The 15,444-nt window shown below is 49.9% G+C and overlaps 1 protein-coding gene across 16 annotated transcripts in view; it reads right to left on the bottom strand.

The window, feature by feature from the left end:
- Agap1 (ArfGAP with GTPase domain, ankyrin repeat and PH domain 1) overlaps positions 1 to 15,444 on the bottom strand; it is a 435,924-nt gene that overhangs the window by 283,032 nt on the left and 137,448 nt on the right. For all 16 annotated transcript variants that reach the window (XM_085839355.1, XM_085839372.1, XM_029480713.2 and 13 more), the window contains exon 2: positions 3,006 to 3,064. In XM_085839355.1, coding sequence (XP_085695481.1) covers positions 3,006 to 3,064 — 59 coding nt within the window. The remainder of the gene's footprint in view (positions 1 to 3,005; positions 3,065 to 15,444) is intronic.

Raw genomic sequence — 15,444 nt, 5'->3', positions numbered from 1 at the left:
CAACTTGAAACACTGGTAGAACTACCATCTGTTAGGATGTGGGCCTCCTGGGGAACTGTGACAACCGCTCCTGAACGTCACTTGCGGAAGAGAAAATAATTCAGCTTGGGTCCAAGGGCTTCATGGGCATAGAGGAGTGCCCTGGTAATGTCCACGCTAGGTATCTCAGGCAGGAGAAGGTGGCAGGCTGTCAGTCAGGGCTCTGTGCCTCATGCTGCCATACTCCCGGAAGACGCAGAGCATAGCACCTTTATAATCTCAATCCTCCAGCATCCTGTGTTTTCTACTCAGCTACTAAACAGCAATCTGCTGTAAAAATGGAACCTCTCAGCTAAAAATCCCAGCTGAGAGTATAAGCAAAATACATGGTGGCACCTCTGCATCGTCTGCCCACTGCTTCCACCCCAGTGGAGGCACGGAGCCTGTGTAGCCTGGCACCAATCTGCAGTGCTGAAAACAACTGCAGCACAACTTCCGAGACCACAGGCAGAGCCCGCCACTCTCCCAGAAGCAAAAAGTGAACCGTATGTATGTCCTGATGGGTACTGAAAGACTCCCTGAGAAATACTCCATAAAAGGCCCATTGGAGACTCAGTGACATCACCCAGGGCTGCATTTCCAAGCAGGATGAGGGTCCCACAGTGATGACCTAAAGGGCCACCTGTCTGTCTCGGGTGCTGCATGAGGGCAGAAACAATGACATCCCCGTGGGCATGGGGAGGGAAATGCTTCACAGAACAAAGAAGTGCTTCTTCAGACCTGAGCATCCTCACCAGGCAAGAACAGGCTAAGGTGCCCTTGACAATGAGGTACCTGCTGATGCAGCCACAAGAGGGCGCCCACCACAGCAGAGTGCCTGGCCATCCTCAAAACACAGATGAGCCCTAGATCTCAAGTGAGCTTTAAGAAAGTCACATTTAGAAGACCCTACACTGTCTCTTTAAATGCTAATACTTGCTAGACACACCGATGCTTACCTTAGAAAACCATATACCAGAAAATAAGGTCTTGGAAGCAACAATTCTCAATTACTATTGGCTGATAAAAATATGTGGACCGAACCAAGCATGGTGGCACAAGCCTGTATAATTCTAGCCTTTGGGAGGCTGAAGAAGAACGGTGGTGAATTAAAAGCCAGCCTGGGCTACATGGTAAGCTTCATGGCAGCTGAGATTACATATAAGATGCTGTCTTAAAAAGCCCAAGCCAACCAAACTAAACCCATTCAGGCTGTCAACCTGCAGCACCTTTAACTCCCAGGAAGTTTATCAGGAAGATGAGGATCAATACCTCCTGGCTCCCAGCCATCTCTTGTGCTGCTGGGAGGTTGAAGCACTCCACCCCGCTGTTGCTCTGACTTAAATGGACACATGAGGCCAGAGGCTACAACAGTAGGGACAGATATACAGATATACAGCGCTCTCTGAGAGAGAGCTTCTGGCTTCGAGTCCCAGCTCTACCCGACTGTAGATGGCTTCTGGGTAAGCTCTTCCATGTCTCAAACCTTACCTGTGACACAGGTTGACAACAGGGCCTCCCCGTCATGAATAATTGTGAGGACGGAAGGCCATAATTACATGGAACCTGCAGGCAGAGCATGCCCAGTGGAGTATATGCTTCATAAACACCTCATGAAAACACTGCGGCCTTGTTAATTGGCACTGAATCTAGAACCAGAGGGGTCAGTGCCCGAGTTTCTTGCCAGGAGTATCTGAAACTGGCTAACCTGTACAAAAAGGTCCTGTTAATGGCACTGGCACCCACCCCTGTGTCACTCATTAGGTATTTGCAGAACACTTTAAATACTGTACAGGTTATAGAAGCTATGAAACAGAGCAGACAGACCAAGCAGCTACTTCAGAGCCAGTCTCACAGAACCCCAGAGGCTGGGAGGAGAGCTGTCTTCCCTAAGTGAATAACCCCATTGGGGGCCATTGCTGAGACACACCAGAGTCCTGGAGGAAGTGGCTTACTTCCATCTCAGGTGTGAGACACAGAAGTCCTTATCCCATCCTCTCAGCATCACAAAGGTGGGGACCTTGGAAGTTCAGGTGGGTCACTGGAGAAATGGGGAGGAAGAGTGAGCATAGAGGGAAAACGCACAGTGAGTGGGTGGGCCCAACTGAGGGTCTTCACCATCCGAAGCCGTCTTTCAGCGGGTAAATTATGGAGCCCAGCAACAGGAGAGGGAGAGAGAGACAGAGACAGACAGAGACAGAGAGAAGAGAAGAGAAGAGAAGAGAAGAGAAGAGAAGAGAAGAGAAGAGAAGAGAGAGGAGAGAGGAGAGAGGAGAGAGGAGAGAGGAGAGAGGAGAGAGGAGAGAGGAGAGAGGAGAGAGGAGAGAGGAGGAAGGGAGGGAGGGAGGGAGGGAGGGAGGGAGGGAGGGAGGGAGGGAGGGAGGGAGGGAGAGTGTGTGTGTGTGTGTGTGCGCGCATGCATACACAAAGGAAGGTTTGTCCCTTCCTTCCATGCTAGGCTGGGAGGGGAGCAATGGAACTGTGCTTGCTGCAGGAGGCGACTGCAAAGAGAAATACTCACTGAAGCCAGCTATAAGCTTTAACTCTACCAGAAGCTGCTTCTATTAAAAACAGAACTCTTTACATATGCCAAGAATTCGTAATTGCATAAACAGCCGTTACTTTTTAAAAATTATGACTTCTGATGGCTTCTTACAGAGGCTGTCATAATGCCCAGCAAGGGACAGGTCGATCCCCGGTGGCATTAGTAGAGTAGTCTATGTGTGAGACACAGACACAGAGCAGCATGGAGTTGGGCAGGGAAGCGTTGGTCCTGTACATAAACCACGCCCTGCTGGATGGCTGCTATGGCACGCTCAAGGCCGTAGCTCCTTATGGCCAGTGATGGCCTTTTCCAGGTACACACTCCCAGACGGAACATGTCCTACCTACAGACCTCAGGAAACAGAACTCCATATGGGCACGCTTGCACACTCCCACCCTGCTTATTCTAGCCCCTCCCTCCCAAGGCCAGAGATGCCACTCACCACTTTGAGCTCTGGTACTGATCGGCTGAGTGTCCATTCCTGGCTGTTCACGAAAGCATCTGTAATAGAGGATGGGAAACGTGAGGAGACATGCCACAGAACTCACAGAAGTCAAAACATTCCCTAGATGTCATTTTTGGCAGAGGGACCATGAAAGCAGGGTCATATCAGCCACCCATGTTACAACTACCCTGGAGGCCAATACTTGCCCAAGTTCACACATTGTCTGGCCTCAAGGCTGTGGTGTATAACACCTACTGCACTCAGCAATGCCAAAGGCTCTCACCCTGGCCCTTAATCCCTCACTCCAGCTCCAGGCCTTCCTAGTGTCCATAGCAGACCTGAAGGCTGTCCCGGTTCTCAGCACAATGTAGAAAAACTGAGGCAGGAGCCTGATTTGCCTGGGCCTGACCTGGTGTCAAGCTAGATTTTCATCTGTTTTTTATTCTACTGAAACAGTTACTTTCCTGAAATCTCTCTCTCTCACACACACAAAGGATATACACAATGGCTAGAGCCAGCGGCAAGATTGCAGGGTGCAGAATATTTGGATTCTCAGAAAGAAACCAGACAGCTATTCAGCAAGGGTGGCTCGGGACAGGTCAGGAAGAGAGGGCCCCTCGGTACTGAGGGACTCAGCAGGCTGCCTTACACCTCTCCACCCCACACCCAACATCCCTGGCTTTGCTCACAGGATTTTCACGTTTCCCGTGTGCCACCGCCTGTCAGAAATGATAGCCTGAGGTAGTCAGTACCTACTGCAAGCCAGTCACAGGTTTCATGTCTCTTTCCAATATAGTTCACTTGTTAATCTTCCTCAAATGCTGACTCCTGTTACCTCTTAAGCTGTCCAAAAAGCAAAGTCCCCCACAGCACATTCAAGGTCAAGTCAGTCATCATGATCAGGAGGATGCTTGGTACTCAGACCCAGCAGGTGTCAGGGCTGGAAGCCATGGCCTGCTTCTCCTCTGTCGGTGGCTGGAAAGGGCGAAGGGTGCCAAGCAGACCAGGAAGACAGTCCCCTGATACCAAAGAGGCTGCAACCAACACAGGACAGACATCACTGGCCCTGCACTGACCTAGAAACCCCAATGTCTAAGGAGCCGAGTCACCCAGAGGAAGGTCTCTGCTCAGAGAAGCTAAATCAGGAGGACCTGGGTGATCTCAGAAGCTACAGAAGACAAAGCATATTCATACTGTAGCCTGTGTGACATCTTTGCAGAATGTTCATTTTTGTGGCAACTAGGTTAATAAAATAGTTGACTTAATAGAAGGAGGAGGAGGAGGAGGAGGAAAGAGAAGAGAAGAGAAGAGAAGAGAAGAGAAGAGAAGAGAAGAGAAGAGAAGAGAAGAGAAGAGAAGAGAAGGACTAAAGAATCAACACAGTTTCATCATGAAACCTTTCTTTAAAAACCAGGGCCCAGTCTGAAGGAAGGGAAGGCTGGCTTGGCTCAGGGCCAAATGAAGAGTGACACATGCTTTAGTCAAAGACGTCTGCACCACAATCTCTGTCACCTTCCTCTGTGTGGCTTCTCAGTGACTGAGCCTTGTGCCACAGACAGCAATGGAAACACAAGCTACACAGCACCCACACAGAAACCTCCTCACCCAGCGGGGAAAGGGGGCCGAGGCAAACCACACCTCCTGTCTCTCTCAGGTGACGACAGAGCAGCTGCCTGCCTGCTTCAAGGAACAACTCAGGGCATGTCTGCATACATTGCCCAAGGATCTTCCCAGTGGACAGAGCCTGAAGGCACAGCTGTTTGTGAGCTTTCTTATTACGCACATAGTAGGCCCAAGATGGATGTCTTGCACTGAATGAAGCTGGTGTGATGCACGCCTGCCATCTCCGCACTTGAGAGGTAGGATCATAAGGATGAGAAGTTCAAGGTCCTCCTAGGCTACACAGTGAGCTCAAAGCCAACCTGACCACCCTGACTCACCCAAAACAAAGACCCAGAGGAAACTGCAGTGCCCACTTAACACCTCACTCCAATACAAGAAGGAAACACATTCACGGGCACTGGTTTAAATAAAGTACTACTGCACTGCAATTTAACAGTAGGGCAGAGATTACCACTGGTGGGCATGGGTAGTCCAGTGAGCCTTCTGCTAGGTGAGGGTCAGGCTGCCAGGGTCCTGTTTGATGCCACCAGTGACCTCCACTGTGGCTTGTCATTCCTCATCACTAACCAAGCACAGCTTCAATTACCTTCCCCGCTTCTGCAGTGCAGTGCAACCAACACAGGGCCTCCACACACTAGACAATTGCTCTAACACCAAGCTACGGTCCCAGAACTTAACAGTCTTCAGTCAGCTCAACAAAGGAAAAAGGGGGTGCTGGGTCCTGACCTCCCCCTGTGGTGACAGGCTACGAGGACTCCAGGTTAGACATGTAAAATGTGACATCAGTTCCTTCACTAGTCTGTTAATCATGACAGTGAGTTATGAATGATAGCTAAGTGGACAGAATAAAGGTACAGGGACTGTGCTGCCCACATGGGCCCCAAGATTCATGAGGACACCTAACTACCTCAACTTAGCTTGTGCTAGCAGAAGAAGCATGCAGGAAGGCCACAAGATGAGCTTCAGGGCTCAGGGCTGCCTTCATGCTCCTTCTGAGAAGCCCAAAGGTCAGCTCTTGGCCTACAGGAGCCTAGTTTCTCCAAGGGACACCATACATCTCCACGGGGCCCGCCCACTTTAGGGACACAACAGTGCCATCAACCCCACTGTGCACAGATGCAGACAACAGCCTCCCTAGGCCTCTGCCTGGACCTCCCCTAACCTCAGTTCCTCCTGGCTACATCAACTCCTGGTAGAAACTAAGGAGCACGGAGGCTAAAGGCACCCTGAACCTTCCTTCTCCTGAGAGGCCTGAGGCTCATTCAGAGCAAAGCCCCATTGCCTACTATAGGGAGCAGGCCACCAGCAAGGAGGGAAGGCAGAGCAGAAAACAGGTCACTGGTAGGCTTTGTCCCTCTGATGGCTGGTCTCTGTCTATGAGACAAGCTAGAAGTGCAGGTCAGAAGAGCTTGAGCAATGATGATGTCACACGGTTCAACCCACGGCACCCAAGCATGGTCACATGGGCAGAAATCAGCATGATGTCATCACAAGCCTGTCAGATCTCCACAGCATCTTAAACAATCGAAGATCCTATAGTGAGCGGGGCCCAGCTGGACAGAAAATAAGGAAGGTGGCTGACTGATGGATGAACTTGAACTGGAGCAGCCAGAACCCAACAGGTCCTCACCTGTAGCCTGGAGGAGCCTTGTTACAAATGGCGAGTTTCTAAGAAAGCTTTCAATTCTACTGCTCCACTGAGTGCCTTCCAGGGGCCTCAGTTCCTTGAGCTAATAATAGTTCATCAATGCCTTTTATCAGGCCAGACTCCTACTGCATCATCTGGCTGGTGGACACAAGCCCCAGCACAGCCATGGCCCCTGAGGCACGTATTACAGCCTGGTCTGCAGGATCGCCACAATGACATCATGCCCCCACCCCCACCTTGTTAGGCTCCACCAGGGACCACAGACACAAGCTCCAGCCACAACTCATGAAGCTGCCACCAGAGTAAGAAAAGGAAGCTGAAATTGTAGGTGAGAGGGGAGGGGAAAAAAAAAAACCTGAACAAAACGCACTGTCTCGGGTACTAGGATGCACTTGGAACCTTAGATTTCCACAAAGGTTTTTAGAGATGCACTCTTTTTAGCAACAGACATGATCTTTTTTTAACCTGAGAACATTTGCAGAGCCCTGAAATAGCGAACAGAACAACAAAGAAAAGGAACACAGCTACCAGAGACCAGACACGGGGGGAAAGCCAGGTCCCTGGCCCACCAAAGCCTTGCTGAGGAAGGAGACAGATGCTCTACAGAGGAATGGGAGCTTTGTGCAGTAGTGATTAACACCCAAGGCAGCAACAGCTTCCAAAACTGTATGTAGCATTATGACTCAATTTCTTATCAAAAGGCCTCTATTGCCAGCGGAGAAGCCATGAGTAGATCTGGCCCTCGAGGGTACTAGCTGACTGCCAGACTCCCGTTACTGCCAGCTGCTCCTCAGTGACCCCAAAGACTCACAGCCAAGATGGCTCCCTCCCCCACATCCTGGACGATCACCTTCACCAATCACAAGACCTTTGCTTTAAACAGTGACAAATGTCACATCACCAAGATGCCACCATGCCCGCCCAGTCTCTGCAGGTACCCATACCACAGGCTCAACCCCGGCACCTTTCCCCTGAACCTTGATGTACCTTCTCAGGATTATGTAGAGTCAAAAAGCACCAGCTGAGGTGTGATCTCAAGGCCTCAAGGAGCTGACTCAAGAGCTATGTACGCTTCCTTCTACTGACTGGTTCCTCACAGCACTTCATGCTCGGGGAGAACAGAGTTCTAGGAGCACTGCCTCATGCTGCATGCGTATCAGTGATGGCTTGAGAGTACAAGTCTGACAGGGAGAGGAGAAAATGTGTGGATGTGAGATTGGAAAGGAGGAAGATATCCCTCAACCATGGAGGCCAGCCCACAAGCTGAGGGGAGCCAGGAACAGCAACCACAGCCTTCTGTGCATGGCTTGATACAGCCATATCCCAAATTCCCCTGGGAAAGATGTGTGCTGGGTGAGCAGAGGCTGAAATCTTCTGAGTGAAATACTGGCAGCCCCGAAGCCTGTGCCCTCATTCCATCAAATTTTCATCTCGTGGCCGTCACCCAGGTGATGAAGGCATCTGCCGGGAGCACTTTCTCAGGCAGACTACAGAGCCCCAGGGGAGAGAGACTGCAGTCACAGCTTTTTCTGAGAAGCAGAAAGAACAAAGGCCATTGCATCTCCATTGCCCCACAAGGCCACCTGAGACCAGTGTCCAGAACTGACTATCCCCAGGCCTCTCTAAGACCTGTTGGTACGCTGGCGCCTCCTTCCTGTTGCACAGATCTCACTAAAGTTTCACTGCAGCCAGTGCTCCAGTGCAAGGCATTTGGACACAGCACTAGCTGATGGTGCTCTGGGAGAGTCTATAGGGAAATACCGTCCCATTCCCAGTTTGCTTTCTGTTCTATGTTTATGGTTCTCTCTCAGCTTCACGTTCCTGCTACCATGCCCATAGTTGGGTGCCATGCCTTCCCCCTACTGATAGCCTCTGATCCTCCAGAAACTGTAAGTCAAACATAAACTCTGTCTTCCATAACTCGATCCTGGTCATAGTGTTTTATCACGGCAACAGGGGACAAGTAACACGGTTATTATGCTCTGCTCAGTTTAGCGATCCCTGGGCTCCGTGTTCTAGTGATCCAGCGCCCCACAGAGCCTCTCTGTAACACTGATGCCCTTACTGTCGCCAGCCCCATGCCCTGCGTGGGTGCATCTAAGTGGCATAGTACAAAACTCTGCTGTGCCAGTCATATAGGCTCGGGCAGAGGCCTCTCCCTGACAAATACTATAACCCTGAGCAAAATTAGCCTTCTCACAGATAAGGTCCCAAAATAAATGTGGTGTAACATATGGAGCACAAAAACTAGGTCACAGACACGTGCAACCAGTACTCAGTCTGTCTACCAAGTAATTAACTATGCAGAATGTGAACAACACACAGGAAGATGGAGGGATAGCTAAGAAGCTGGGGGTGGGGGGGACTGCCTCTCGGGGGTGGGGCTTGCAGGACCTTGCCTTCCCAATTATCAATTATGGACCTTTACAGACTTCAGTCCTGACTTCATTCAGGAGCAGTCACTACTTTTCTAAGAAAGGGCAATAAAGGTACTTCTGCAGCCAGGGGCGGTTCCTCTTATGCCTGGAGAGTCACAGAAGGTTCCACCCGGTGGCAGAGACGGCAGACCCTCTAGCCCGTAAAAGTCCATCTTGCACTGAAACTGCCACAAAGCATAGTGAGGAGAAAATGCACGGCAAAGGGCTCATTACTCCTCCACCACGCCACAAGGGTCAAAGGTTCTTACCTGCCTTCAAAGATCTTTTCAACAGAAAAATTAAACAGAAGACTATTTAATACACACACACCACCAGCTATAGGGAGGGGCTCAACATCTCCCTGCATCCTCACGAAGAGCTTGTATCCACCCAGATCAACACAACATCCCAGAGGTTACAGCTGAAGATCCCACCAGGGATCCCTGTCATTGCTACCCACACTAAGCCAGGAGGGGAAACTTAGGGTCATGTGCTCTAGTGCCCGCCTTGCCATGGGCATGGGTGCTCATGGCCTGGGACAGACCCGCCTTTTACTGATAGGTAACTTCCCGTAAGTGAAGATGAGCAACCCCCATCTACACACAAACAAGGTGAGGTCCTCAGAACCAGCAGGACACACCCCAAAAGGTCTCAAGATGTCTGAGCAAGCAAAACAGACACAAAACGACCTCCCCAATCTTAATTATATCTTTCTCTCTGACTGAACTTGAGGACAGGTAGGCTCACACACAATACAGCCTTCCAATTCTGGTGGTAATTTCTGCTGCTTCTATAAAAAGCCCACAGTACACTTTCAAAACTAGGAGATGTCAAATATGTCATGATTCTTCCATTAGACAAGCCACAAACTACCAAGGAACCAACTCATAAGAGCTGCATTTTGGCCAGAAAAATCAAGTCCATTTGAGGCAGGGTGTGGTTTCCTGTGCATTGATAAGAACGGAAATCAACCTGCAGTCCACTATTCCACCTGAACCAGTGGGTAACACACTCTGCCAGGCTCTTCAAGGCGAGTCAGACAACAGTCAGACGAGTGTGGTGGGCACTGGTCCCTGTGATGTTCTTCATGGCTCAAGTCCTTCAAGCACCTAGCTGCAGAGGTGTCAGCTGAGGCCAAGACCTCCTTTCTAAACTGCCCTCGGATAGAGAGTGGAACTCAAGACGTGACCCTGAGAGGGTTCAACCAGAGATTAACGAGTAACAAAGCCTGGCGTCTGGCCTCAACCAAAGCAATTCACATCTCAGCTCCTCAGCCACTCGTTCCTGGACTCGCCAAGGAGACCAAATTGTACTGTAGAGCAGTAGTCTCCCAAGAGATGGGGGGGGGGGGGAGGAGGGGGGTCCGCAGGATGTGTCCTGCAGGTCACTCTCCTCCAGTGCTCACTTCCTAACTAGCCTTCTCTGTGGTAACTGCTGCTGTGGTCTTTCCAGAGCATCTGCCAGGACACAGCCCAGACAAGAAGTCCCATTGAAGACACAATGAACATCTGAGCCTGGCACTCAGACCTTCTAGGTACATAAAGACCAAGAAGGCTTTTCCCTCCTCCTCACAGCACCTGGCAACTCTCCTAGCACACCTGTCCACAGCAGCCACTAAGTGTTTCTAGATCCAAGCACTGGACCCCATATTAGTGATGCCCACAACCAACCCCAGGCCTGAACTGCCTTTGAGAAGCATAGGTCGAAGGTGTGTCATGCTACAGAGTAAACAAGGACAGTACAGCAGATGAGAGGAAGGCTAGCTGTGGAGTGTGCTGCTCAGGGGTGGTCTCGGAAGTGCGGATTTAGAAGCTAGAGAAGGAGAGGGGCGGGTGCTGAGGTTAAGATGAAAAAGGAGGGCCCAGGAGGCCACAGGATGAAGAACAATATGGTGCTAGTGTTGGCACAGTTTGGTAGGAGTCACCTGGGAGCTCTAAAGGGTAAGAAGATGGGGTACAAGTCACATCATGCTCTCCAGCAGGTGTGATGAGATCTGGGCTGTGGAGGATACAAGAAACACGTGGAAGGGTAGATTCGAAGAGGGAAAGCCCTCAGAATCAAGGATGAGCCAAATGTGGGCAGAGAGCAGGTATCTGCTGGAGCAGTGGGGAAGATGGACGGTGGTTCAATGTTCTCATGTTGGGGGCAAAGCAGAAGGAGCAGGTCCAGGGGCTAGGTATGTATCCCTGCATAGAGGCTCCCTAACAGAGAGCACTCTCAGTTTGGACTACAGATATATCCACAGTCAAAGCCAAGCTTGGGGTCTGAGGTCATTCTGCTCTACTGGCTCAGGCTTGAGAGATCTTTGTAGTTTCTGGTAACTCCCTCTACCTATATCCAGCAACTGGGTGCTTATTTCTTTGACAAAACTTACAATACAGTGGATGTCTGTATACACTGGAGAATTTAATCTCTAGATCTGTCTTACCAGCCATTGTCTGCAAGCTACCCCACCCAGCATTTCCTCCAGGTCAGGAGAGTGGAAAGGACATGGTGAAATAGTCTGCCATGAGGCCATACTCAGAACAGAGGAACATGCAAAGACAGAAACACAGGTCACTAGACTAAGGTCCCTGGGCTCCTTTGCAAAGCCCTCTGCAGATGTGATAAACCCAGAACTGTAAGAATCTACTGAGACTTCCTAAGCATCTACAATTCAATACCTGTCATGTGTGACCCTATCATGGTCACATGTTCATATAAGTCATCTGGTCACTGTATACCACTTGATGTGGAAATTAAAAGAGATCAGAAGCCAGCCATGTTTTTCTCAGATCTAAGTGACTGGTTTTACTAAAGTTCTGTAGCAGGATGTCCATGTCTGTGGTTATATGCTAGAGATCTCTCTATACACGGCTACTCCACTACAGAGGGCTGTCGGTACACCGCTGACTATCACGTTCTTCTGAAATACACACCCGGCCACGTAACTTTATAAAGATGGCCTTCTCCAGTCCAGAATAAAACAGGAACAGCAGTAGCCACAGGTAGAAAAGTCTGGCCTGTCCCTGAATTTGAGAGAGCCATAGCAAGCCGCATGGAGCTAACACCAAGCCAGCTGAGCATGCTCAGCACTGAGGGCCCCAGAGCTGGGCTCTCACCAAAGTGATCAAGGCCTCAGAACCACCGGGGCAGGTTTTCTGTGGTTACAGATCTCATGAACCCCTCCTCCAATGCTCCCGGCACCCCCATCGGAGCAGGCTGAGATCCCAAGATCACAGCCGAAATGGAGAAGAGCCCACAGTGAACAACTTCCAAGAAGACTTCTGGTATATCAAAAATAGCAGCCTCGAGTCCATGCCAAACCCTCAGTCCAGGCCCAAAGTGTTTATGTGGCTCAATTTAGAACTCGGAATATAAAGCCATTGATTTCAACTTCTTGAATCCAAGAGTAGAACCAGACTGGAGGAGAAAAAAAAAAAAAAAAAAAACAGGAAGCAGCAGGAGGATGTCAGCGAATGAGAGAGCAACCACTCAAGGCTGACACACCCAAGGCTAAGAGGCCTGCACCTCACCCAGGTGGGCAACCCAACATAGTGAGAACCTGGAGCAGAGGGGCGGTGCTGTGCCTGGCTCCTCACATCACTGTTCTGCTGGGGACCCAACAAGAATGCCATGCTGCACAGAATCCACCTCCATGTGGGGACCACAGCTTGAGTAAGTGAGCTGGACGTCTTCACAAAGGAGCTAGGACAATGCCTGCTGCTCATGGCTGTGACTTCTCTAAACTGAGGGCTGCATCTATGCTGTTGCAAAGGCCTGTTACTAAGTCCTGTAACGTGGTGCAGAAAGGAACCTGTGTGCTGCTTCAAACGCCATGGTCTCCACCTCAGCAGAAGACGAACTAGAACACCGATTTCTGTTCATTACGGAAGGAGCTTGGTGTATGCACAGCTCTGAGAGCCTGCGAAGGGCGGCAAGCCCAGCCAGGTCCAGGGGGTGGGGCTGGCACACGTGGATGCACCAACCCCACTTTATCACTTTTTTCTCCTTGTTGCTGGAGAAAGAACCCAAGCCTTGTTAGCTCATCTTCATTCCCAACTTGAGATTTACAATCACCATGGAAACAGTGTTTTCCAGAAAGGTTTACCAATGCAGCTCTTGCACGTGGGCAGCACCGTTCAGGGCTGAAGTTCATGGATGAACAAAAGTGAGCTGAACACCAGCAAGCCCTCTCTCGGTTTTTGACTACGGAAGCAGTGTGATGAGCTGCCCCACACTCCTGCGGCCACGTCCTCACCACCTGAGGGACTCCAACCCTTCAAACTGTGAGTCAAAATAAACCATGGCCTCCACAAGCTGCTTCTGTGAGATAGCTGGTCACAGCAAAGGAAAGTGACTAACATGCACACACTCTAGGAAACGCTTTACCAACGGGCTCCCCCCCCAGCCCCTCCCTCCCATCATATAGACCCTAGTTTCTAACCTTGTCAGTGCCAGGTATTCTCAAGAAGTCCTACTGAGGTATAGTGGAGTGGGGGCTGAAAACAGGAGACCTGCCGCTGAAGCAGGCTGATTTCTCAAGCTCTAAGCAGATCTCTATAGATCGACATAAGAATCTCTATAGACAGAAACTCCGCTACCCCACAGGGCACTAATCCACTACACAGGCTGTCAGTGCAGTCAGTACACAGCTGACTGGCACATACCTGCAAGACACATAGCCTGGCCAACAGAGCAGAGAAGGATCAGTGGTGGCAGCGGTGGTGGCGGTGGCTGCTGAGAATGCTTCTAGTGGCACAGCAACAAAGCCAGTCTAGGAGTCAGGTCAGATCCTTGAATGACAGAGTCAAGTGACAGGAGTTTGAGACTAAGGCATGGGACGAGGCTGGGTCCCTAACACAAGTCTCCTAACACTCCAAAGCCTGTCTCCACTCTGGGTAATGAAAGGGACAGTGGGTTCTACTCATCAGTGGTCACTCCTCTGTCAAAGTCCCAATGATTGCTTCCCATTTTTGCTAGAAACAAGGTGAATAAAAAGGCAGGCTACATGGGAATAGGTCCTGAAAACCACTTCACCAAACAGTCTTCAGTCTTACCAAATTAAACTGGTAAACACCCAGTAAATACGTGAGGCTACAGATTTTGTTGTTCACTAAGGCAAGATCCCATGTATCTCATGCTGGCCTCAAACTTACTAGAACATACCTGAGACAACTACTGAACAAATCCTCCTGCCTCTGCCACCCAAGTACTAGGATTACAGACAGACACACACCCTGCACCTCTGACTCCTAGGTACTAGGATTTTACACACAAGAGTGTGTGCACAACTCCCCCGCCCCAATACCTCTTTGGGGCAGTACTTGGGATACAATCCAGACCTTGTACATCCTATGCAAGCACTTTGCCATTGAGCTAAGCCCTCAGCCTCTAACACAAATCTCAGACTAATATTTAAGTTGAATAATCCCTGTGTGACTCACTTAGCCATACACACACAGACATCAAACTGTCACTGCCATAGCTTCACCTAGGACAAATAGAAAATGACGTCTGGGAGGCTTACATGGAACTGCAATTTCACACTGGTCAACACAGACCTCCTGGAGCACAGCAGCTGAATGGCTGTATCAGAGTGAACCTGACCACTTTGCCTGCAAAGATGATCAACGCTATCGTAGTCAAGAAAGTGTGACTCAAGACTCCCCATGCAGTGCAGAGGCCAGCTGTCTTTAAAATGTGGATCTGTGTAAAGGCAAAGGCCTAAACCAGTCATTCTCAATCTTCCTAATGTTGTACCCCTTTAATATAGTTCATGTTGTGGTGACCCCTACCATAAATTTATTTTTGTTGCTACTCCATAACTGTAATTTTGCTGTTATGAGTCGTGATGTAAACGTGTTTTCCAATGGTCTTAGGTGACCCCTGTGAAAGGATCATTTGACCCCAAAAGGCATCATGACTCGCATGTTAAGAGCCACTGGTCTAGATTTGGCCAGTAGAGAAGATACAAAACTGTTTGCTTTCAAGGAAGAGAGCATCTCCTGGTAAATATGAGGAAACTGGGGCCAACAGGTTGCTCCCAGCCCCTCCCATGCGACCTCTTCTCTGCAGTCTAGTGAGCAACCTTGTAAGTGAAGGCCACCAGATCTGAGGATCAAGACAGGAGAGAAGGACAGGTCACCAGATAGACGGTGAAGTACCTGAGTCCTCAGGACCAGAACCAGGACAAGGCCTTTGCACTTGTCAGTGGCTGTGACCAAGCTCACACTTACACCGGAACCAAGTGCACAATTTTAGTCCTCATGTTACGGCATGGGTAGTATTAGAAATTTTATCCTGAGGGTAAATATTTTACAATATCAAAATCCCATCTTCCTAAGCCATAGAGAAAACTCCCAAGCAAATTCCCACAAATCACACCTGCCAAGGGAAGGACTCAAGCATCCCTGACCTCCGACTCACCTTATGCACTGCCTCCTCCCTCCTGCCTGGTACCTGTCCTGATACCATGACCTTTGCCCATCAGCTGCCAATCACGGCCTCAGTGGGTTAAGTTCTCTGTAAGTGGGGAGAAATAGTGGCACAACTGTCACTGCCACCCCTGGTGTCATCAATTAGACAGTATCTAGGATCACCTAGGAGACAGGCCTTTAAGCACACCTGTAAAATTATCTTGATTGTGTTAACTGAAATGGGAAGACCCATTTCACCCACCGTGGATGACATCACTTCCTTGCTGGGATCCTGGAAAGGGAGCTGGGCAGTAACGTGTTCATTGCTCTGTCTTCCAACAGTGAATATG

The sequence above is a fragment of the Mus caroli genome, unplaced genomic scaffold (assembly GCF_978045245.1).
Source record: "Mus caroli unplaced genomic scaffold, Mus_caroli_1 scaffold_1, whole genome shotgun sequence".
NCBI classification, from domain to species: Eukaryota; Metazoa; Chordata; class Mammalia; order Rodentia; family Muridae; genus Mus; species Mus caroli.
Note: the sequence above shows the minus strand (reverse complement) of the source record. Positions and strands in the feature narration are given on the sequence as shown.